At 44.8% G+C, this 25,242-nt stretch overlaps 1 protein-coding gene across 4 annotated transcripts in view; it reads right to left on the bottom strand.

Annotated features, from left to right (window-relative positions):
• Positions 1 to 25,242, bottom strand: part of Daam1 (dishevelled associated activator of morphogenesis 1) — a 158,230-nt gene that overhangs the window by 72,318 nt on the left and 60,670 nt on the right. For all 4 annotated transcript variants that reach the window (XM_029484529.1, XM_029484530.1, XM_021179729.2 and 1 more), the window contains exons 2-3: positions 21,822 to 22,041; positions 1,901 to 1,990 (exon numbers count right to left, since the gene is read on the bottom strand). In XM_029484529.1, coding sequence (XP_029340389.1) covers positions 1,901 to 1,990; positions 21,822 to 22,004 — 273 coding nt within the window. In that variant the 5' untranslated portion in view covers positions 22,005 to 22,041. The remainder of the gene's footprint in view (positions 1 to 1,900; positions 1,991 to 21,821; positions 22,042 to 25,242) is intronic.

The raw sequence follows: 25,242 nt of genomic DNA, 5'->3' as shown, positions 1-25,242 counted from the left end.
TCTACACCAGGACTAACCAAGTAGAACAGGTCCTCTGTGTACAGTGAGGTGGCTCAGTGGGCAAAAGCACTTGCCCTAAAGCCTGACACTCCGAGTTTGATCCCTGGGTCCCACATGGTGGAAGGAGAGAACGGACTCCTGAAAGATGTTCTCACACGGCCAGCCACAGGAGTGCCACGGCACGCACATCAACACAACGAGCAAATGATCAATTAGTAATATAAAGAAATAACCGAGGGAAAATGATGGCACAAATCCATCAGAGCAGGACTGGATACATCTATTTTCATTCTAAAATCTCTTCCTAGTGAATGAAACATGTTGCTTGACCTTTCAACCTAAGGTTTCTGTGATGACCATGTCCAACGTGGAAGGGCAGAAGAGGGGGACACTGATGGATCAGGACCCTGGGCTATGGAACAGTGAGGACGTTAGGATCGTAATCTGGGCCGACCTGAGATATTAGATATGATATTAGATATTAGATATGATGGTGAGATGTTAGAGCTGAGCAGATCTTTCAGCAAAGGCCAAAGAGAACTCTGACACACGCCATTTACCTGTTTCAACTGTGCAGGTGGAAAGTTGCTTATGCCTTGCATTCTGTGGCACTGTTTGCAGTCCCCGTGAAGGGAGCTGTTGTTAGTCTAGTACAGCGTGTGAGAAGAGAGCTACAAGGATCAGCAGAGCACAGTGCTCACAGCATCTCACGTCAGCTAGAGAGACATGCACTCACTGCTTGCCGAGACACTACCGAGGATTCTCTGTGGCGGTCTGATACACAGCCACGTTAATAGACAGAGACTCCAAACTGCATCTGACCACCTACTAGAAGGCCTACTAATACTGCATTGATGCCATTTGTTGCTGGGTCCCTCGGTCAAGAGTGTATTATCAGGGGATCTTTCGCATATTAGAAAGAGCAGCCTCTTTCTCTTAGGTGGTGGCTCTGACCTGGACTTTAAACCTACTAATTCAAATCTCAAATGGAATGGGGTGGGGGAGTGGGTGTGGGAGTACGTGTATGGGATGGTCTAAGAATCTGGTGTAGCTTTAAAAACTGGGAGCACAAACTTTATTCAAGCGCTCTCTGCCCAGTGATGCCCGGTACCATGGATGCAGAGAGAAAGGTTTTCAGTAGTTTCGCTGTCCCCGGTGTCACTCCCCGCATCTCCTCATGTGATGCAGTACCAGCTTTTAGTTGTAAGTGACAACCCAGAAAGAAGGGACAGCCATGTCCCTAACAATGAGCCTTGAAGGGATGTAGAACTCCTGAAGTGAGGGCCAGCAGTGGATCAGAGGGTGAAACATTTGTCCGAGTGCGAGCCACACACTCCGACTTCAATCGCTGGGACCCACGGTGGAAGGAGAGAAGGGACTCCTGAAAGTTGTCCAGTGAGTATCACAAATGTGCTGTAGATGTACACAACAGGCAGTGTGTTCCACTTCTCTCATTTCTCATCCTCCACTTGGTAATGGGAAATGGCTAAAGAGCACTTTATGGGGACAGCGAGGCCACACTGTGGAAGTAGCCAAATGTTTAGTCTTACCACAGTACATAAACAAAGCTAAGACACTCATCGTAACCACCTGTGCACGAGTGCTGTGGGAGGAGCAGGGAAGATGCTCCTGCCTCATACAAGCCTATGTTATTTTAGGTCTCAGTTACACACAGTTGTGAGTAATAGCGACAGGTGCCCGGAGCCCGGGGAGCTGCTTATAAAAACAACATCCGGGAAGTAGTACTTCACTATATGGAGTCTCGAGGCCATAGCACAATGTGTTCAAAGTGGTTCCCACATCACAAAGAGCTTTCTGAGTCTGGCTGATGCAATGCGGGAACAAGAGGAGTCAGAAGTGACTCTACTCTGGTTAACTATGGTCCTGGGGAGTGTCTTACCTTTTTCTTGCTACAGTATATCTGCCACTTTTTCTCTGCTGGAAGTGCAAACATGGCTTCCCTGTGTTTGTCTGTGAGGTCAAGTTCATCCTGAGGAGGAGAAGAAACAGAAAGATTAGCATTACAGAGATCAGTATTATCCCTATAGAGTGCACTGCAGCGCTGTCATCGAGGAGAAAAGCAGCTCGCCCACACACATTTAACACAGGACTTACTTCAAGGTGTCTTTTACGCCAGCGACTAATGTAGCTTCCCATGGCCTAGGTGCAAGGTGGGGAGAGCACAGCACCACGGGGGCCCACGATTTGGGGGAAATGGCTAGGTTGGGCCTCAGCTGTTGCTAATGCTATGGATGGTCCACTGAGCAGGCTGCAAGGCTGTTAAGCTACAGGAATTTGGGACTAATCATAGTAAAAATGATGTTTGCTGCTGACAATCTTCCAGACAGGACAGCGATCATCGAAGATGGGAACTCGGGCTGAGCCCTTGGATGACTTACACATGATAGGAATGAAAATGCACAGACACTCAATACCAGCAAAAACACTGACTGCAGATAGAGGTTTTACTAAATGCCAAGGTCTTTCCTCTAAGCACCCCAGTCATCCAAAAATGGATCTGTGGATGGACTGCTGTAATGTAGATTCTGAATGCCCCCCAAAGGCCCATGTTCCCCAGGGTGACACTACTGGAAACTGATGGGACCCTTTGGAGGTAGAGACTAGAAGAAGCATGACCTTAGGCCAGCGGGGTAGACCCCCCAAAGGGGATTGAGGGACCTGTCCATTGCCTCTCTCTGTCTCCTGGTCATGATGTAAATGGTTTTACTTTGCCAAGTGTTCCCTTCATGATAATGCTGCCTTGATTTAGGGCCACAACACTGATGCCAAAGATCATGCTATGGAATTTTTCAAACTGTGGGGTGGCATAAACCTTTTCTTTTTACAGGCTCATTATCTTACATGTGTTTTGTTAGAGTGATATAAACTGACTAAGGCAGCAACAGAAATCAAAGCCTAGGTTTGGGCAATAGATTTAGTATATAAGGAAATCACAGCCAGTTTAGCTGAAGCACTGAGCTACACAAATCATGGATGGAAGGTAAAGCTATAGCCACTTTATAGAAGGCCTTAAGGACCTGGCCAAGAAGTGTCATTATTATTTTCTGTGGATGGGTGTTTCGCGTGCATGTCTGTCTGTGAAACACAGGCATACCTGCTGTCCCTGGCGGCTGGAAGAAGTATCAGCTCCCTCCCCTGCAACTGGAGTTACAAACGGTTAGAAGCTCCTGCATGGATACTGGGAATTGAACCCAGATGCCCTGAAAGGGCAAGCAGCCAGGGCTTTTAACCACTGAGCCATCTCTCCTGACCTGGGAACTGTCTATTTTTTTTTAAGATTTATTTATTTATTTATTTTATGTATATGAGTACACTGTACAGAGTAGCTGTACAGATGGCTGTGAGCCACCATGTGGTTGCTGGGATTTGAACTCAGGATATTCGGAAGAGCAGTCAGTGCTCTTAACCGCTGAGGCATCTCTCCAGCCCGAACTGTCTATTTTTAAACAAGATGAGCCAGTAGAGTTTTGGGTAAGTGCCTGGTGTCATCACCATAACTCTCAACTAATATTTCCTAAGGATTTTCTGTACAGACAAACATTTCCTATTTAGTTCTTATAATGAACCTAAAGAGGGCCACTCATTATCACATGTCCTTACAATACTAATCTCCATTGTAAGAGAGTTAAGGGGAACTGAGGGTGAAGATAGACACTTCCTCAGGCCTACACACCTGCTGAACAATGCACTAGGTTTTTAAGCCCAGAGCTGTGCGCCTCCAGGGTCCAGACTCTTAGCTTCTTAACTCAGTGCTTAGAAACATTAAGCCTACAGAGGTGGAGAGCTTGGGAAGTCAACTTACAGACATTTATAACTAATGAATAGCAGCAAAGTGATAATGAATATGGAGTGCTTAGAGAGAAAGTCTTGGCATTTAATAACTCCATCCATAGTTAATGTGATTATTGGTATTGAACGCCTGGTTCATTTTCGTTCCCATAGGAAGGTTATCTAGTTAAGAGCTGTAGATGGCTGCGTGTGGATAAAAGATAAAAGCTATAAATTAGGGTTCAATAAGGTTCTGATCTCTAAAGGCAAGTTCTCCTGCTGATGCCGTGTGTGTGTGTGTGTGTGTGTGTGTGTGTGTGTGTATCTGCTGTCAGTCATTCTTGGGGACATGCAGGTACAAGTCACTGGCATCCTATCTTACATTTTACACTCCTATGAAGACTTAGTCATTGTCTTAGTCAGGGTTTCTATTCCTGCACAAACATCATGACCAAGAAGCAATTTGGGGAGGAAAGGGTTTATTCGGCTTACACTTCCATCCATACTGCTGTTCATCACCAGAGGAAGTCAGGACTGGAACTCAAGCAGGTCAGAAAGCAGGAGCTGATGCAGAGGCCATGGAGGGATGTTCTTTACTGGCTTGCTCAGCCTGCTCTCTTATAGAACCCAAGACTACGAGCCCAGGGATGGTCCCACTCACAAGGGGCCTTTCCCCCTTGATCACTAATTGAGAAAATGCCTTACAGCTGGATCTCATGGAGGCCCTTCCCAACTGAAGCTCCTTTCTCTGTGATAACTCCAGCTGTGTCAAGTTGACACAAAACTAGCCAGTACAGTCATCAAGCGCCATTACATCCACCTTAAAAAGATTTTCCCCTTTGCTTCATTCACCATGAACTACCCAGACTTACTTATGTCCCAGTAGCCCTGCCGGGGCTTCTGGCACAGCCCCTTGCACATCTTCCTTGCCCTCCCAGTCCTGTCTACTCAGCACGCCTAATGCTCTTCAGTCTTTTCTGCTTTCCATCCTGGGTAAGCACCAGGATCACCAGGGCTTCTGACCTCACTGACCACTAGTGTGTAGGCCATGCAGGGGCGGGGGTGGTGGTGCAGCGTGGGCATTTCTGTTAGGTCTCCAAGATATTGCCGATTCTCTGGTCTAGAAACCATGTGTTAGAGCCACTGCCTTGAAAATAACCCCTGTGCTGTTTCAAGAGTCCAGTCCAGAATCTTTATGACTTCCATGATGCCTGAAAAATTACCCATTCTGTAGCTGGACTCTTGAATACTTCCACTTGTAAAACTTTTTCTGCCAGGGTAGCTTCTATTTAACTCTCTGCTTTAATATCACTGACACCTGTCCCTCTAGAGCCTCTTAAGAACAGGCCAACTTCCCGCCTCTAAATCCCGCCAAGTCCTTGCTTCCTCTCCAAAGCAGGCAGACTACAAACTCCCCCTGCGAACACTGGCGACAGCGACGAGCCATGCAGTAATGCCTGGCACAGGGTGGCAACAGTTACTTCTCTCACTCGAACACAAATCAGATGCTAGCTAGTTTTAAGAGCAAGATAAACAGTTAACCATGAACACACACACACACCCACACCCATACTCTTACCAAAAGAAGCTGGCTAATGAATAGCCAGGGAAGGAAAAAACTGGCACTGAAAATTTCATTATGAGAGAACATGTTTAAAATGCTGAAATTCTGGCATGCAACTTTATATATGGGAAGTAATTATCTTCCTTCCTTTTTAAATTTCCTGTGAGTCACACCTGCTCTGAAAAACGGGAAACAAGGCGAACATAAATCGCTTCCCGAGCGATCAGCTCAGTTAATCAGCTGCTCAATCGTACCTCGCTTAGTTTGGGGAAATGCTTTTGATTTGAAGGAATAGCACTCTTAACAACACACATTTACTACATAACAGCATTGTTTTTCCTGAGTCTAGGTGTAAAAAAAAATGTGTGAATCCTAAAACTTCAAAATTCACAGTGTGGTGGAATAGTGTGCAATGCATTTTGCTGGGTTGCAGATATGACCTATTTTAAACTGTGAGAACACAGAGGAGCTGGGGCACACAGTCTAATGCCAAAAGAAAATGGTCACAGAATAAAAACAAATTGCTGTAGTGTTCCCACAGAGAATTTTGATCTACAATAAGAACGTGGGAAAGGATAAACGTGTTCTGACAGTTATAACTAATGACTGTTTAACATTTTCCAGGTGTCTGCTAGTAACATTTTATGTCAATTAATTTGTTTTAACTCATACAACAATCCCACCAGGTGGGTATTATTACTAACCCATTTTCTACAAAACTGGGTCATGGAATGATTGAGCACCTTGCTCCAGGCACGAAGCCAGCCAACAGCCGAGGTAGGACTAAAGTGCAAATGGACTGCGAAGTCTGTGCTTTCAGGTACTATCTAGTCTTCCAGCAGGGAGGTGGACTCATGTCACAGGAACAGGCATGAAGAGGCAGCCACCAAGTGTCTGCTAGAAGCAAGAAGCATGTTTTATTGGCAGCTGTCCCTGAGTTGTAGGCTTTTATTGATTATACATCTTGGACAAGTGACATGGCCTCTGACTTTCAATACCTTCATCTGAAGACACAATGTGGATGCAATCCTCTAGTCACCTTGGGAATTCATTCATGGAAGCAAAGGTACTTTGTGCTGAGGTTCTATTAAATGTCAGGCACTGAGATAGGTTTGGGACAATAAGGGTGTCTGTCACCTGCTTGTGAGGACAGAAGAGAAATCGGATGCCAACTGAAGGATGATCACATGCTAAGCTTGTTGTGGGAAAGCTGGTAGAGTGAAGGCTTCCCCAGGTAAATGACTTGGCCACCAGGAACTAGACAGGCAGAAAGCACTGCAGGCAGTAAACAGCAGCTGCAAAAACCACTCTCAACTTGGTCTTTATCCTTAGAGTCACCAGAGATCCTAGGCAAGCAAGCAAGCAAAGATTCAAGTAGATAATGTAAATCCAGGAATGCAGAAACACAATGCACAGGATATAGAGAGACACTCACTGGTCCACTGGAAAAGTTTCTCTACTCTGGCATCCTATTTAATGATATAGCAAGAATGCATGATTTTGAGGGTTCCATCAGCAATCTCTTACCTAGTCTAGAGCCAGGCAACAGGAAGAATGCAAAGATGAATAAGACACACTGGCTTCAGGGTACTTATATCCTCTCTGCAGAGACGGATAGGAGACATTCCAGTTCTTCCTTTGCAGGAGAAAGTACAAACTCTAAGCAGGTCAGGTGCTTCCTGACAGGGTCCCTGTTGACCTGCCTCACCTGACTGCCCCCTCCACCAGCAGTGCCTCCAGCAGCCTGAAACTCAGAGTACAGTGTGCTCCTCCCAATGCATCTCAGAACCATCCCAGTCATCCCAGCTTTCCCAAAGCATCGGCTACCCACTTCAAATAGTGGGTCTGACTGTCCTGAGATGGCCAGTTCCTCGGTGCCCTAATGCATTTTTCATATGATTATGGTCAGGTTATTGGCTTGTCTCCCTCCCATTGTGGACTGGTTCCTAGAGAACAGTAGCCCAGTTTGTTCTATTCATCTTCACTTGTGTCTGAAGTACACAAGTGAAGATGAATAGAACAGTACCTGACACAAAATGACACAAGAGGAATGCAGGAGGAGGGAAAACATAAGGTAGGAGGAAAGAAAGGTCAGGATGGGAACTGGAAGGGAATCAAAGTGGAACCGACAGCTTTTACAGATTAAAACCGAGGGCCTGGGAGCGGGCTCTGTGGGGAAGGCCCTGGCCATGCTGAGATAAAGAATAGGTTTGAATTTCCAGAACTCATATAAAGCAGGGCACAGAGGCAAGCATCCTGTGCTCCTACAGGGAGGTAGGAGGTAGAGGCAGAGAGTCCTCAGAAGTTCACAGACTAGCTAGCCTGGTGTGGACAGGGATAGAGAGAAGACATCTATCTCAGATAAGGTGGAGGGTGAGGGAGTACTTGAGGCTGTCCCCTGACCACCACATACGCACTGTGGTACAGGAGAGCCTGCACTCACACACAAGCATGAACACACACCACACCTACTCAAAACCAAAACAAACTCTTCTCCGAGATCTGGAAATCCAAACCAATTCTTTATTGTGTCCCTTAAAGCAAGTGCCAAGTCTACCATTTTACATATAACTTTTATTCAATACCACAAATCACTTCAATGAAATATTGTCATCTTTGAACATTTTCAAAAATTTTATTAGTATAGATGGCATTTAGGTCAATTATCCCCCAAGGCCCCTTAATAATTAATTTAATAACTTAATAGTTTAATTAGATGACACGTTAATACTAGTAAGAAGCCCTTTGGAACCTCTTTTGCTTCTGTCAGGTTAGAGTTGTTTGTGTTGTCACTGAGAAAGGATTTCATGAAGTCTGGTCTCACCTCAAACTCACTATGTATCCAAGGATGGCCTTTAACCTTGGACCTTCTGCCTGCATCTCTGGAGTGCTGAGATTCTACCACACAGGAAGTACTGGATGTTGGAGACTGAACCCAGGGCTCTGTATACTAGCCAAGCACTTTGCCATCCAAGTGACATCCTGGCACTGGCTTTTGTTACTAGAAGAGGCACCATGAGGGGACTTAGTCCTGGGGTGTTGGGTTTCCCACTAAGATTAACAAGCATGCTTAGCAGAAAGCCAAGAACACCAGGCTGCATATGCATCTCACCACACCTCAGCCTGGATGGCCTCCTCCTCACAGAGGCCTCAAAAACTTGCTTCTTCATTTTATTCTTTAGGGCTAGATCTTTGAAGTTAACTGACAATGACCTAGTGAGTGACAAGATAATGCTTTGTGCTGACTCAGCGTCATCCCCCTTCCCTAGAAAGCCTGTTTCCTAAAAACTAAAGCTCACAGAAACCCGTAAAGATTCCTCTCAACAAAGACAGTAACGGTCTTTTCACTTATTCATAGAACATGTATTTTTTTCCCTAATATCTTGAACAAAGACTTTTTTAAATGAAGAAAAGAGCTCTGAGGGAAGGCCAGCTGTGGGAACCACAGTTCTAGGCTTAGCCCTAACAAAACATATTCTTAAGCCTCCACTCTGAAAGAGTGTGGACAAAGAAACCTCACTGGGGCTACACTTACCTTTCAGTGTGACCAAGTAGGTCAAAGGAGAAACACACATAAATCAGAAAACAATCAGTACGGGACACGCCAATAAAAGGAAACACATTGATTTGCTACATAAAGCAAAGGAAGGCATTTTGAAATAATATACAATAAAGGTCTGAAATGAGTAGAAAGATTAGTACTTTGTGGCAAACTCTGTTTTCTGTGATTTTAAGTGACTGAAGTGTAAGATTACATCGAAGATTACCTCCAGCCTACTGGAGGGTCTATAGGGTGCGGTAGACCAGTAGTCTATTTCTAATGAGGTCAGCTCACCCACACATGCACATGAATGTACATTTAGACAGAGGTTAGGATGGCATTTGCACAATCCCAGAATAGAGGGTGGAGAGTAAGAAAAACAAGGAAGGAGAAGCTAAAGCCCTTGGGGTACCCTGCTCATCCACTCACCATTTTGCATGTTTATTATGTTTGGAGGTTGTGTTTTGTTTTGCTTTATAATGGTCCTTGACAAGCTAACTTTCTATCTGATTGCATGTACACAGTTCATAGAACTCCCAAGCCTATTAGTCAAACAAGCCTTTACATTCCTCCTACAAAATTGCCCATGGCAAACAAATCCAACTCCCAGAGTCTAGTCCCATCCAAGTTTCCTACACACTGGGTAGGTTGTATTTATGCCCTCTCAGGATGGAACCCCCTTTTCCCATAGTACAGCTCTACAATACTGGAAGTCAGACCCTAGAGGGGTCAGGAGCCAGAACACATGTCAGAGGTACATGATAACTAGAAAAGACCAGACAAGGAATGTGGATACCAAGATGTGATCCTCTGGCAGAAAGTGAATGTATGAAAGTATACACTATTAAACTGCAATAACTCATTAAACTTACAGACATCCAGCCCTATCAAGACCTGTGACTGTCACACCCAAGAGTCATGGGTTGCTAATACCTCTTAAAACTTAATCACAAATGACCCTGAAAACACTGGTTTATTCTTAGGGTGGTACTTAGAAGTATGACAGTTTGATATGATTTTTGACAGTTTGGAGGCATACTCCTGCTCCTAACCAGTCAGGAAGGCCAGAAAAGAGTAGGTCTACAACAGAAAGCATTCTACCCAGAAAGGACTGGGTATGTTCACAGACAGATTCTGAGGGCTTCAGCCCATAGCACTTCTGTCAACAACACCCTAAGTCACTACACAGAACACCACAGGATGATTCATTATCTCCTAGGTAATGTTCTGTGACTGAGAAACATGTTTTCGTGTGCTACAGACAAACGAGAGAGAAACCCCACAAACAAAGGCTGACGAACAGAACGTTTAGCATCTTACTACTAATGCTTTAATGACTTTATTTCCTTTCTTTCCTCTTAGGAGCAGACAATACAAACTATATGCTGTTTGCTAGTCAAACTCTAGCTACACCTAGAGTTCTTCAGCTTTTGTTGTGTGACTAGAAATCCACCGGGGTGACTTAACTTTTAATTAATCTGAATCAGCAGCTGCCTGCCAGTCCTCTAAACCAAATAACTGTTCTATAAGTAGCTAAATCATTTCCCCAAATACCCATTTTCAGAACTATACTCTAGTGAAACTTCAGTTGAGCAAGTATTTAATATGGAGGATTTCTAAGTTGTGCTTTCCTAACTGAATGGAGAGACTGAGCCAGCCATAGTGACAGACTCTAAGACACCCCAGAGGTCTGTGGGAGGCTGGAGCCAGAGCTCCCTGCAGGTCCCTCCTGCTCAGGCCAGTTCTGCTCTTGGAGCCCAGGCCCCTCCCACACACTCAAGAGACTTGTTTGGCAGCTCATCTGACACATTTCAGCATTAATTGGGTGAAAAGACAATCCAGCAGAGGCTCTTCCCACAGCATAGCTACAGACTTACTTTACTAAGTAATATATACTGGAGAAACTTTGTTCTCTGTATGGAGTGTGTGTGTGTGTGTGTGTGTGTGTGTGTGTGTGTGTGTGTGTGTGTTTGGGGGGGGGTCATGTGGAAATGTGTTCGAGTGCTTACAGGTGTTCATCTCATTGAACCTGGAGCTTATTGATCCAGGCAGATGGGCCAGCCAACCAATCTGGAGTCCACCAGCCTGCCCCTCCCCTACTCCAATGCTGGCATTATGAGCTCTTATGCACTGAGCTCTTATGCTGGTGCCGGGCAGCTAAACTCGGGTCCTCACACTTACAAGACTGAGTTATCTCCCTAGCCCTTGGTAGACGGATTTAAGAGTAAAATGATTTCTTAAACCTCCTCACCTTTGTTCTTTTAATCTGGTCCCCTTCCTGCAGGGCACTCTGATGTTGCCATAGTAACATCCAAATGAGAAAGATGAATAGAAAAGATGACAGCAGGTGGGGAGGAGGCACAAACATCAGTCCAAATGTATCATCACTACTCCAAGAAATAGTCACAAAACAAACCCAGCTGCTGGAGCGCTCAGCAGTCATGGGTGTACACACTCACACACACACACACACACACTTCACAAGCTAAGCTTTAACCACTGGGATCCACTCACACAGCATCCAGGCAACAAGCCTGCACTGTGCACCCCTTCTGGACTAGGTACTACTTCCAGGCCCTGGAGATGCCATCGTTAGGACCCACAGATGCTAGGAATGCCTGCACCATTCTGCTCTCTCAAAGTGCACAGCTGCATCTGCAACCCAGGTTTGACATGAAGCCTTAGTCACTAAAGAATACTCTCAAGTTAACTGGCGAGAGGACGGGGAAGGGCTTTCTGGCTCCTTCTAAATTTGGTAGTTGCCCATCTTTCCAGAAAACAACCCCTGTGTTTATTTCGTTGGCTTCCAGTCGCTGCGTTGAACTTTGTTCTTGGATTTTGCAATGTGCAGAAGTAAGAAGCTGGCAGCTGTAGAGTGTTTTAAATGAATCCATTTAAACTGGATAAGAGAAAAATATGCAGCTTCTAAAAGGAGGGATTTTTTTTTCAACAAAGAAAATTCCAACTCTTCATCCATGAGCCAGAAAAAGCATAGCTGAAGACAGAGCTGTCCACTGAGCTCCCAGTGCAAGAATCAAGAGACGGTGTTGGAAGCAGAGGCGCTCTGGACTGGGGGTTTAGTGGGGAGGGTTCTGAGTGTAGTGGGCACACTCACAGATAATCTAGAATCGAAACGTGCCCTGCTCATGGTGGGCTAGGGCCATGCATGTGGTGAGGACTCTCACGGCATCAGGATGAACTCTCAGCAAGTTGTGTATTCAGACCAACAGATCTTTCTAGCCACTACTAGAGCACATTTTAAAATGAAAGGTGAGGGGATAATTGTAACACTATATTTCCATCTATGAAACTGTCAAATAACAAACTTTAAGACAAAGTAAGTACAAGAAAAAAATTACACTTGAAAGCTTACCCAAACCTACAATGAGGTACAGAGATCAAACCAGGCCCTTGGCCTTTTAGCTCTTAGTGGGGTCAAGTACAGAGTGGCTACTCAGTACAGAATCTTGGCTGTGTAATTTGCACCTGGGAGCCTAAGGACAAAATTAAGAGGTCATGTTTTCAATTCTAGCCCAGAGAAGGCAGTTATACACCATCTGGGTCTCTTTAGGTTTCATATTAATAGAACTAATCAGAACCAAAGGGACCTAAAGTTATTTTCTCCACAGCATATTAATTTATAGATTTACAGTGGTATTTGTTTGTTTGCTTGGTGACACTCCCTCGGTAGCCCAAGGCTGACAACAAACTCTGAGGGCAGCCAAAAATGGCCTCCCTCCATGGCCACAGGCCTGGGACAGGTGCCACCACACCAGCCACTGCTTCAATTAAACAAGAAGCTGCTCCTGTTTCTTTCTGTCTTCCTGTCCTCTCACCCCATCTCTTAGATCTAACATTAGGAAGAATTCAGAGACAGACAGCAACTAGACTGACAACACTGTATCAAACATAAAGAAAAAAAAATCTAAGTTTAATAGCTTATTGTAAAATGCCTTGTAATGACAAAATACACACAAGATTGGAAGAGAGAGTCTTTCCCTCAGCTCTGGTGAGGGAGGACTAGAAGAAAACTTACAAAGGCATTTTGACCACTAAAGGATTCTTTTTTTTTAGCAATCAGGGTCTATGCCAGAACAAAGAAATATATAACATCTACTGGGATAAAACTCTGCTCCCAGCCCTTCTTTGATTTTAGAAGCAATACAATGTTCTCTGAAAAAGCACAACAGATACAGGCAGGTAAAAGCACACAGATCAACATTAGCCTATATTATAAACCATCAGCTGATCTCAGGGCCAGAGCAGTTGCTTACCAAGTTCTGCATTTATGATCAGTTTTATCTCCTTTAAGCCAACTGCTCATTGGCAGCAGGTCACACCACAGTGACAAACACACACACATGTGCACAGGAACTTTAGCACGGAACACACTTATGTCCATATCTACACTGCCACTTCCCTTTGTGACGTAACCCTTATCATACTGGCATACGCAGTTCTTACCTAGAACACATCAGGTTAATTTACTCAAAAACGCCAAGTGCCACTGGAAATCTACTCAATGGTTTGGTTGGGTTTTTTTTTGTTTTTTTGTTTTTTTTTTTTCCTTCACTGTCAACTAATTGTGTCCTTTAGCTAGACATTCCTTTCGTCCTTTATTAGTCTGTCAGGTAAGAATAAACCCCAATGCTTTCATTCGATTCTGGTTCTTGACTTCTAGACAGCTGAATGCTCTGAAGGTATTCTATGTATAAAATCTGATTTCCTCTGCTTGGTTACCAGAAATCCTAATGCTCTAATTTAAAAACAATAGATCAAAGCCATTACTCCTTACAACCAGAATTTTTTCTTCTATCAGTTTAAACTTACAGTTCCTGCTTACCCATTTTCTCCCCATCTTCCACTGGAGACAGGGAACTAAATGGTTCTTGTAAAAATCTTTCTATTCTTAGCCATGGTTTTAGTTTAGTACAAAGGCACATTTAAAAAAATGAGGAGCTAAAACATGATACAACTTCTCATTGATTCTGATGATAACAGAAGAATTTTATTATTAAAAAGAGCTTATAATAGCCCCAGTAATAAGAGAAGTGATTTCAAAAACCTTTAAAAAGGAGGTAATTCTCATGGCTAGCAGGACAGAATAATCTGTAGTCTCAAAAGCTTTCTAAAATATAAAGTAATAAAATAAAATAAACACATATAATCACACCTCAGTTCAAACAGAACCACCTATATGGGAGTATAGCTGTAAGCCGAACAAAGGAAGCGATGTTGGGAGTCCCATAAGCTGCACAAACGAAGCGCCCACTGCCTCACTCTTGGTTCTTCACCAGACCATGATGGTTAGCTCCCATCACTGAGAACACCATAGCGCTGGGTGATACAACATAAGGAAATGAACCTAGTAGTGACTCAAGATCCCTCCCTAATAGTTAGCTTTCATGGTGCCAGGAAATGCTAGGCAAGCTTCTGAGTCATCAACAGTCTTGCCTAGCTATGGAGTCTGAGAGCTACAGTAATGACAGACCTGATAAAATATGCTCACTGGTGCAATAGTGGCATCAATGTTACAGGAGTAACCAGGTGTTTTCTGATTGGATGTAAGGCCCACTTCACAGGGCTGAACTCATGCCCAGTGTTATAAACCTGGCCAAGAGCGCATGGTTGGGAGAGCATCGAACCCACGAGAGAGCCCATTATTGCTTTACTAAACAGAGGTGAATCCAAATGTTTTCTAAAGATATATCACTATGCCAAGAGTGTACCTTTCAATCCTCATCAGAAAAGCTTATTACTGTAGTGGACAGTGATTAATAAATTGTAGTGGACAGAGACTCACAGAATGAGTAACTGTGGAGTATTCAATCCTAAATGGGACAATATACTCTGTGATGGTTTGTATATGCTTGGCCCAAGGAGTGGCACAATTAGAAGGTGTGACTCAGTTGGAGTAGGTATGTCACTGTGGGTGTGGGTTTTAAGACCCTCATCCTAGCTGCCTGGAAGCAGTATTCAAATGAAGATGTAGAACTCTCAGATCCTCCTGCATCATGTCTGTCCAGACTCTGCCATGCTCCCGCCTTGATAATAATGGACTAAACCTCTGTAAGCCAGCCCCAATTAAATGTTGTTCTTTATAAGAGGTGCCTTGGTCATGGTGTCTGTTCACAGCAGTAAAACCCTAAGACACATTCCCTGCCAACAGCACTCATGGAACACAACAGAGAAGTGGGCACAGATTGTAAGAGCAAGACATTAGGAAGTGTCTTAGTTGGGTTTCTGTTGCTGTGATCAGAACCATGACCAAAATCAGCCTGTGGAAGAATGGGTTTATTTCATCTTATACTTCCAGATAACACCCCATCACTGAAGAAAGTCAAAGCAGGAACTAAAGGCAGGAACCTGGAGGCAGGAGCTGACTGCAGCAGAAGCCACAGAGGAGTGCTGTTTTCTGGTGTGCTCAGCTTGCTTTCTTATATACTGCAGACCTTGTCCAGGAGTGACAGCACCCCCCCCACCCCGCCCCCGGGCTTGAACCTCCTGTGTCAATTATTAATTAAGAAAATAGCCCTCAGGCCAATCTTGTGAAGGCATTTTCTCAAGTTAGATTTCATCTTCCCAGGTATGTCTAGGACTATGCCAAGTTGACAAATAAAAACCAGCGCAGACGACAACCGCAGAATTGTATCCATGACAGGCCTGCTGCACGCATGAACCCACAGCAACTGTGGTTGCCTGCACAAGACCGATGCAAGATCAAACCAGTCATAATCCTGGCATAGATGGAGTGGGGGCTCACAAAGACCTATCTCTAGCCGAGGATCTTTGACAACTGAAGGCTGTGAAGATAGGAGCATCCGTGTTCTTCAGGGAAGTAGGCTGGCCATGCTCCAGTGGATGGTCTACACCCATACACACATGGACAGCAATGATTAGAGCCACTGGGTTAAGAAAAGAAAACCAGGAATTCAGAGAAGAATGGCAGACAGTGGGAGTGGGGTGTGTAGGAGGAGTTGGAGGGAAATGGAAGGTGGGCATGACCAAATGCATTGTACATATTGTGAAATTCTCAAAGAATGACTTAAAGGAGTTTAAGAGTGTTTCTTGAAATCAGGTTCAAATACACTTTAGTAGAGACAGGGGGAGAGACTGAGGTCAAAGAACAGTGGTGTTGGAAGAGAGACTGGGAATTTTATTCCAGGAAAACCTATCATGAAAATTGGTTAAATAAATCCTCTTCTCTTAAAACAAAACAACAAAAACAAACAAACACCACATGCTTGAGCCTGAGCTACCCTTTCTTTGTACTGGGCCACACGTGACAGGAAGCGGCCCCTCTCTCAGCACTGGGTCACACGTGACAGGGTTGCATGTTGAGTGGCCTGTCATCCCTGCTCTAGAGCATCATCAAGCACCGTGTTGTGTCTCCTTGGGAATCTAGCACAGACCGGCACTTACCACACACTCACATCAGAATAATCAATCTGTGGCTGAGTAACACATTGTCTGCTTCTCCTCAAAGGAGTCTATTGAAAATATTGTAATGCAAGCTACTTGAGCAAGACAATTTACAGGGCTGTTGTCGAGTGCTTCCCAGATAAGTCAGATGAGACCATCTAAGTATGGAAGGAACACAGCTGCATCTAATTGTAAGGCACTGCCGCTACCACGGAGCAGTCGTGCTCTTTATTTTGATCTAGGCAAAGAACAAAGAGTAAGAAATGGAGGGGGTAAGGGAGGAGAACAGGCAGGGGTAAAGAATGAGGTGGGATGTGGTTAAATGGCATAAAACTCACAGTGTCAAGTGATCAGTCAATGAGTGACTCAGTTGTAATAATCCATAGGAGTTAGAAATTATCAGGAAATCTTATTTTAGACAATACATACATATACCTTAGGAGTGTATATACTGAAAAGAAGGTGGGAAAGGATGAATAAAAAACAAGTGTTGGCAAAGATGTTGAAAAGTTGATTACATCAGGCAAAATGGCTCAGCAGGGTAAAGGCTCGTGTGGAACATGCCTCATGATCTGAGTTCAATTCCCAGAAATCACATAAAGGTGGAAACTGACTTCACAAAGTTGTCTTTAAGACTGCCATAGGTGTAGCATATGTGCCCACATACACACATCACATAATGCTCTCTCTTATACACACTCTAATTAGTAAATAAATGCGTGTGTGTGTGTCTCAGTTCAGCCACTTTGGAACAGTCTGACAGCTCTCAAAGTTAAACAGAATCTTTTAGGCTAAGCTCCTCTGCTTGTAGGTCTGTACCCATGAAAGCCACAACATATTTGAACGCAAAAAGTTCTTTGTACATGTTTATAACAACATATTTCATAGTTCTTAGCTGGCAAAATATGAAAAAAATCTAAAATAATAATCAATGTTGAGTGGATTCTTAAAGTGTGATGTATCTCTATAATGAGATTTTTTTTGGCAATGATTAGAAATGAAGAACTGGCACCCACACAATGGATGAATTTAGATATCATGATATTGCATAAAGGATGCCAGTTACTAAGGTCTGCATGTTGTGGTTCCATTTGTTCAAACTCTCCAAGAAATTCCCAAGACATAAGGCAGTTCAGGGGTTTTCAGAACGGATGGCAAGTGATGCTCAGTGGACACTGAGAGTTATCTTAAGGGCAACAAAAATGCCTAGATTGGTTTTGATGGTGCCTGCAGTAAGGGCTGTGTATATTGCATAGATGAATGTGGCAAACAGGTAAATGTGTTGTGGTAAACAATACCCTAAGAAGTAGTGAGTTGAAGGGACAGGAGGTGGGTTGGTGTAGCTTGGTGGTACAGAACTTGTCCAGCAAATGCAAAGCCCTGGGTTTGATCCCCAGCAGAAGAAATTAATAATAATAATAATGATGATAATAATAATGATGATGATGATGATGATGACAATAAATGGTAAGGGTCAAGTGCCTCCAATTCTTACTGTCCTGCTTGTGGCAGGGAGAGACTGCTAAAGGTACCCTCTTCCTGGCTATTTCTTTGAAGGCTCACAAGCTCACCCTCCTTCCAGGTTTGCCTCATTAATGAGATGATAAGGCTGCAATATGCTGTTCTGAAAGAAAGTCACTTGTTTCACGTTTTAGGAATGTCACGAGTGACTCATCAGACAGGATGAGGGACAATAACCCGCTCTGATAAGATGCTTTCCAGCAAATGCAGAGGGAAAGGGGCCGCAAGTCAGAGCTCACACAGCAAGCAGATTAGATTCTAAGAAGGGGGAAACTCGGTATTTGCTGAGAGTTTTGTCCTCAGAAAAGACCTCACTTACCTCCTACCCTGCTGCACTTAGTTGTAGACTCTAATGCATGTCCTAGGTGCCTGCCTGTATTCTTCCCTCCTCTCTTCCTTCCTTTTTTCCTTCCTTCTCCCCTCCCTTCTTTCCTTCCTTCTTTCTGTACTTCCTTCTTTCAATCTGGAGATTGACTCTAGGCCCTCTCACATGACATATATACAAAGCATTCCATTTATTTAAGAAAAGGTCTCATTACGTTACCCAGGCTGGCTTTGAACCTAGGAGCCTCGTGCTTCAACCTCCCAAGTAGCTTGGAATTCAGTCTTGTAATACCAGATCCAGCTAGGTGGTTTGCGTTTGGTCTCTGATGTTGTTTTAGTAATCTTCTTCAATCTTTACAGAAACTCTCTCACTGAGATTGTTTGATCCTCATTTTACAGAAAATGAATCAAGCTCAAATTCAAATAGAACCTGCCTTTAAAGAAATCCCCTTAGACTGCAGGCAAAGCAGGCAGCCAGCAGTGCTGACCAAAGAGCCAGGCCCTCTCTGCCACTCCCTTCCTGGTATAAGGTACAGCAGGATCACTTGTGTAACTGCACAGAAGAACCCAGAGAAAAAGCGGCTGTGAGCCCACCTCTCTAGCCTCAGGCCTCCCCTGGCAATTGGAAGGATTTGTGGTCTAAGTCCCTGAAGTAAGAGGTAGACAAAAATCCATCGTCACTCACCAGGACAGACACAAACCTCAAGATAATTTGTTTTCCAATGGTTTTGGCTTAAGGTTCTGGTTTGGCATTGGTTTTTTAACAACTAGCAGCTGTAGGCAATTTTCTCCTACACAATAGAGACATTAGTAAGCAGAGAGTGGAATTTTCTCCCTCTGAATGCAGAGAAGCCGTCTCCAAGATGTACATCGAGCCGCGACTGCCAGCTCCTGGGTAGGTCTCAATTCAGGAGTCTGACAGGACAAGCTGAAGGGAGCACAGATGCAGGATATACAGGGATGCTAGCTCTCCAGGAGCTCCACAACCCTCAAGGCCTTCAGCTACCAGTGGTGCACACCTCTCCTCAGAGATACACTTTCGGTTGTAAAGCACTTTGAGCAAGAAATAAAATCAAGCCATAAATGCACCATGACTGCCCTTCTCCACAGCCATGCTGGCATGTGACTCACAGCCCCTCCCTGGGAGAGGACTATGCATCCTCTGGTCATCTCGGTGACCTCAGCCTTGGCCATGTGACTAGTGGTGCCAACCCCTACAAAGAAAGATGCTTTCTTAGCTGTGTTCTCAAACGTGACCTTGTGATCTACCCTGGCAATGAAAAGTGGGCCCCAGTGATATGCTACTTGCAGGCTGAGGTGTAGTAGAGACTGCAGTTTCCTTTCAGGGAGCAAAACTGCAGCTGACCTGGGGAGAGCGTGCAGCATTAGCACAGGGTGAGGCTTCGCTGTTGGGACCATGAAGGTTTCACTGCCACAGCTGAAGCTGGCTTGAGAGGCTGGACAGCTACTAACATGACCTCCCGCCTCTGTTTCCAGCCTTTAACTCTGTTGACAGGTCACTCGCTAAAAGGTCTTCCCTGACCGTGATCCCCATCACCTGCTCTCCAGCCCACAACAAGCACATACATGGTCCCTGAGGAAGAACTTTGCTCTTCTGGTGATGCTAGACTCTCCTGATCCATCCCCTCTGCTGCTATCAGCCGCTGGAGGCCAAGTCTAACTTTTTTGAATGTGTGTGTGCTTTGTTTTATTTCATTTGAGACAGGGTTTCGTGTATCCCAGGGTGGCCTTGCACTTGCTATGGGACCTAGGATGACCTGGAATTCCTGATCCTCCTGAGTCATCATACCCAGTTTATGCAGTGCTGGGGACTGAATCCAGGTGTCATGGCTAATCTTCCCTGACAACTCATTAAGACACACAGTCTGGGTATGCCTATGAGGGTGTTCTCAGCAAGATTTTACTGAGCAGGCAAACCCACCCTGGATGTAGGCAGTGGTGATCCATGGACTGGTGTACAAAGGACAGACATTCATCTCTGAAGTCTCTGCTTCCTGACATCTGACATGTGTGACTAACTAGCAGTGCCACACCCCTGCTGCCATGCCTTCCTGTCACTGTGGTCTGAAAGCAAAGAGGCTCTTCCTCCCTTAAGGTGCTCAGTGTCAGGGTGGTCCCAGAGATGGGAAAACCCAGACAACAGGGTATCAGGAATGCTAGGCAGGAACCTACCAATTGAACTATATCCCTAGCCACATATGTGAGTATGTGCATGCGTGTGCATATGTACATGTTTGCATACTTGTACTTGTGTGCTCTCATGCAGCCCAGGCTGGCCTTGAGTTTACTGTGGGACAGAAGATGACCTTGAATTCCCAGTCTTCCCACCTAATTTCTCAAGTGCTGGGATTGCAAGCAACCCCCCTCACAGCTGGTTATAGCTTTTTGATTTGAAACCTAAAATAAATTTCTTCATAAAGTAGAGAAGGGAGAGTGGATAAAATATTCAATATCATAAAGTACAAACATGCAATCATAAGCTATCTCTTTTTATCCTAATCAACTCTGCTCAAAAATAGGCTCATTTCTCCCCTTGGGAGACTAAAATGCAAACCTCAGCTCCGCAGACTCTCATGCTGGCTCATCTTTCCCTTTCTGAATTCTTATCTTTAAAAGCTGGAACAACAGTGTCAGTCCCCTGGCAGTCCCCTCCGGTTTCTCTGCACTAAGAATCAAGCAAGAGGCCACACTCTCTAGCTCCTGCCACACAATTGACATGGTCCAAGGAGAACAAACTCTATTAGAAAATGATGGCCGTGAGGATACAGCACTCCTTGACTTCACGGAGCACCTTTAAGAATCAGGCACAAGACCCTACTGGTGTGGCTCCTTCTGGCTTACGTACTGCATCAAACCTGAGAGGAGGTATTTCCCCTACCCTTTTCAGAAAACCGGCTCAGGAAAATCACCTGACTTTCTATACACACAAAGACAAACTCAGAGTAGTAAACTGAGGCAAGGCCTTGCAGATCTCTGCACTAGCTCTCTTTAAAGGATGCCATAGTGTCCTCTTGACGGGAAGGTGCTGAGTCGGCCTGCATCTCTCGATGAACAGGTCCTACGCTGGCCCCATCATCTCCTTTGAGGCTAGTGGCCTCTACGGTGTGATGGCATCTATAAAAACTTTCCCATAGCTGCTGCTCCTCCAATCCTATCATTAGTCTAAGTAATGATACCGTACTTAGGGACTAATGGCTTTCACGGAAGATCAAAGACAAGCTGAAAAGCATGACTACTTTTCAAATACTACTAATACTATGTGTTGGGGTGATGTGGGGGACTCTGGGGCATCCCAGAAGGTGTGAAGTAGATGCAGACGGTCCTTACACACATAAGCATGAGCCTGAGGGAGGAGGAGGAGGAGGAGCAAATTTGAATGCATTACCTACTTCTCTTTGAACACCAAATCCCTCTGCCCACACAAAGCACCAACAAAACCCTTGGATGTAGAGTCATACAACTTTTTTTGAGACCCATGCACACCCCCCCCCAGCCAACCCCCCCCCCTCGTATCTCAGTGAGGATGGTGAGGGTTCAGACACAGGGAGCAAAAGTGGACAAACCAAGCCAGCCCACCCATCGCCTCTCCTCTCCTCCCCTGATGTATCAACCATGGTATCATGGACATCCGAGACTCACCACAAGTTCACTGAACATGACATCAAGCTCCTCCACAGGGGGCATGGGCAGCGCTGGCTCCATTGTCTGAAGTGCAAAGTTGCTATCATTCCTAAGCCGATAGGTGATTTCTGGGTGGTCATTGTTTCGGAAACAGCAAAAGATAAATGAAATCCCCCGGCCACCTCTCTTCCGTGGGGCCATGGTTGAATTCTCTCCGGTTTCTTGATATTTCTATACTCTGTGAAAAGAAAACATGACATGGTTGAGTAGGACAGGTAAACATTTTGAAAAAAATCAAACCAACACAAAAGAGAGTTCCCTGTGCTTCTGGCCCTGTGTAGACCCTGCAGGAGGAAGGGGTAGAGGGGTGGCACCTAACTGGGCAGAGAGCTTATGTCCTTCCACTCCCTTGTGGATACTTCCTTAGGCCACCTGTGTAACCAGTGCAGCTCCAGCCACTGCACCCTGCATTGCGCTCTGACCTGGCCAGCGAGGGCCATTCTTTGTAGGAAATCCCTTTTCCTCAGGAACGGCTGTTTCTAAAGCTTCTCATTGCCACAGACAGAAACCACTACAGGAAAACCGTAACCAATCAAAATGCAGAGCCCGATGCCAACGGACACATCAACAAAACACTCCCACACTTAAGGCTCAGGGACCTTTCCTGAATAGGGACTAGGAAAAAATTAAGAGCCAGAGGATGGAGGACTTTTGCTGTGAGATGGTGTCTCCTAGTAACATCACAAGCCACACCCATCGAGTCTCACCAACATGACTGCCCAGATGTGAACAGCACAAGAACACAATGAACATGGCAAACTGGATGAGGAAAGCCCACAAGGCCTCAGCCCTACACAGAGAACCACTGACAATGGAGGAAAGCTGGGAGAGGTGGGTGTTGCAAAGAGCTTTTCTACTGATTGCCTAGATGACAAATGGTCAGTCCTGAAAACATGCAACACATATACTCAATAGGCTATATTTAGGAATATATGTGTATGAAAATACATATATACATGCATGCAATAACAACTAGTAAAAACAAAAGCAAGGGCTGGTGAGATGGCTCAGTGGGTAAAAGCACCCAACTGCTCTTCCGAAGGTCCAGAGTTCAAATCCCAGCAACCACATGGTGGCTCACAACCATCTGTAATGAGATCTGACGCCCTCTTCTGGTGCATCTGAAGACAGCTACAGTGTACTTAGATATAATAAATAAATAAATAAATAAATAAATAAATAAATCTTTAAAAAAAAAAAAAACAAAAGCAAAAAAAAGACCATGAATTTGAAGGAGTGTAGAAGGGGTTTATGGTACATTTTGAAGGGAGGAAAAGGAAGGGAGAATGTTGTAATTATACTATAATCTCAAAAATAAATATTAACCCCAGAGGGCAGGGAATCAAATTATTGGGGTTTTTTTTCCCTTTGGTCCCTAGGAAATCTCATTATCCTTCTTTTTCAACTTAAAGTTTTCATGTTTTTTTCTTTCATTTATTTACTTACTTGGGGGAGCGAGGGGGGAGTCATGTGTGTGTCACAGTGCATGTGTGGAGTCTAGGGACAATTTGGGGAAGTCAGCTCCGACCTTCTACCATGCAGGTCCACGGCATTGAACTCAGGTCTTGGTGGCACGAGCCTTTGCCTGCCGAGCTTTCTTGTCAGCTCTTATGCATCCCTTAGAGTCCTGCTTCAGATTCTCCTTTGCCTCCTGTGGATCGACTCAGTAATACTGAATAAATGCTCAGGCACCCACCTCTCTGACTTTGTTCTCTATGCCTGTGTCTTCCTGTTGGATAGGTATCACTATAACTCAAGCACATGACCTGACGTACTTTGTCTAGAGTCAGAAACAGGAGTCACTCGGTAAATGCTTATCATAATTGAAATTAATGGCAAATCAAGAACTATAGGATTAGGGCTTTCCAAACAGAAAGACAAAAGAGTCCACCAATAAGGGAAATATAAAATTAATTATAGCATGCTCATACAACACAGTATTATAAATTCATTAAACAGAATAAGACATCCAAATATCTAGAGTTTTTTAAAAAGCAACTCTCAAATGCCACATGAGTACACACACTCTACCCTGCAGGATTACAGGGCATTTTCAGAAGATCTACGAATACATACAAAGATACTAATAGCAGTCCCTCAAGAGTAAAAAGGGTTGGGGGAATCTCTCTGCCTTTCTAACTTGCACCCCTTTGAGTTTTTATCATAAAAAAATTTTTAAGGAGTCGAGTACTTTTTGAATTACAACCATACTTTGTCTCAGAATTATTTCCAAGTGATAGAGTCTGGTGAAAACCCAAGTTAAAGAAAACCCATGTTCCGAATGCTTGTCGTCTCGTCCACAGGAAAACAAGTACTGTCTCGTGCTCAGTGAGCTCAGTGCTTCCCCCACAAGCCCGATCCTCATGTAAAAGCAGCAGGGCAAACAGGTCCATACCCCTGAGGTGCCCCTATCAGGAGGTGGGGAGCAGACAGGAGAAGCTACATGTTCTCCTCTGGCTGGCGTCGCGTGCGCAGCAGAAGACAGGAGACCTGTCTCAAGCATGGTGATGGAGAGTAGTGGCCAGGTGACTTGCTGGAGAGCCTACAGAGCAGTGGCTCTCACCATTCCTAATGCTGCGACCCCTTAGTAAAGTTCCTCGTGGTGTGGCGATCCCCAGCCTTAAACTTACTTTGTTGCTACTTCATAACTGTAATTTTGCAACTGTTAGGAATCAAAATGTAAATATCTGATATGCAGAATATCTGATCCACATCCCCCAAAGGGGTGGTACAGCTGCAATAGAGAATGCCAAGCCCCTCCCAAGGGCCCTGGCAGCTGACTTCAGAGATGAAATGACACCTTGCTGACAATTACTGACTAAGCAGTTTGTCCACCCACACAGATGACAGGCACTTCCTAAAAGACAAGAAAAGGCCCAAGGGGGAGGAAAAACCCCCGGGGCTGATAATACCGACTGGGTTCAGAGTGTTTCAATCCCAAGGTGGAACTGAAAGCCAGGGGATCACAACTGTGAGCGAGCGAGCGACACAGGCAGCTCTCTCTGTGAGAGGGGATAAAGTCGCAGGAAGAAGATCCTGGCTGGCTCTGATCCTCTTAGCAATGCCCAGGACAACAGGATGCCTTAACAAGCTCATCTTATAAAACGTCTTGCAATTAGAAACACGCTCAAGCTAGCCAATCATCTGAGCCTCTGTACTCTGCCCCATATGCCTCTGCACCTTCCCAGGGGTTACCGCGCTAAAACACACTGGTCAGCCTAGGGACCTCTGTACCAACACCGTCGGGTGGCACGGCTGAATCCTCCTGAGAAAAGCACCAGCACTTTCTGGAAGAGGTCACCTTGGTGTTTCTCTACAGCAGACATCTTTAATATCCCATTCGCTATCCTTCCATCCTTGGGGAGGGGCCGGGAGGACG

This window comes from Mus caroli, chromosome 12, assembly GCF_900094665.2.
Source record: "Mus caroli chromosome 12, CAROLI_EIJ_v1.1, whole genome shotgun sequence".
Taxonomy (NCBI): domain Eukaryota; kingdom Metazoa; phylum Chordata; class Mammalia; order Rodentia; family Muridae; genus Mus; species Mus caroli.
Note: the sequence above shows the minus strand (reverse complement) of the source record. Positions and strands in the feature narration are given on the sequence as shown.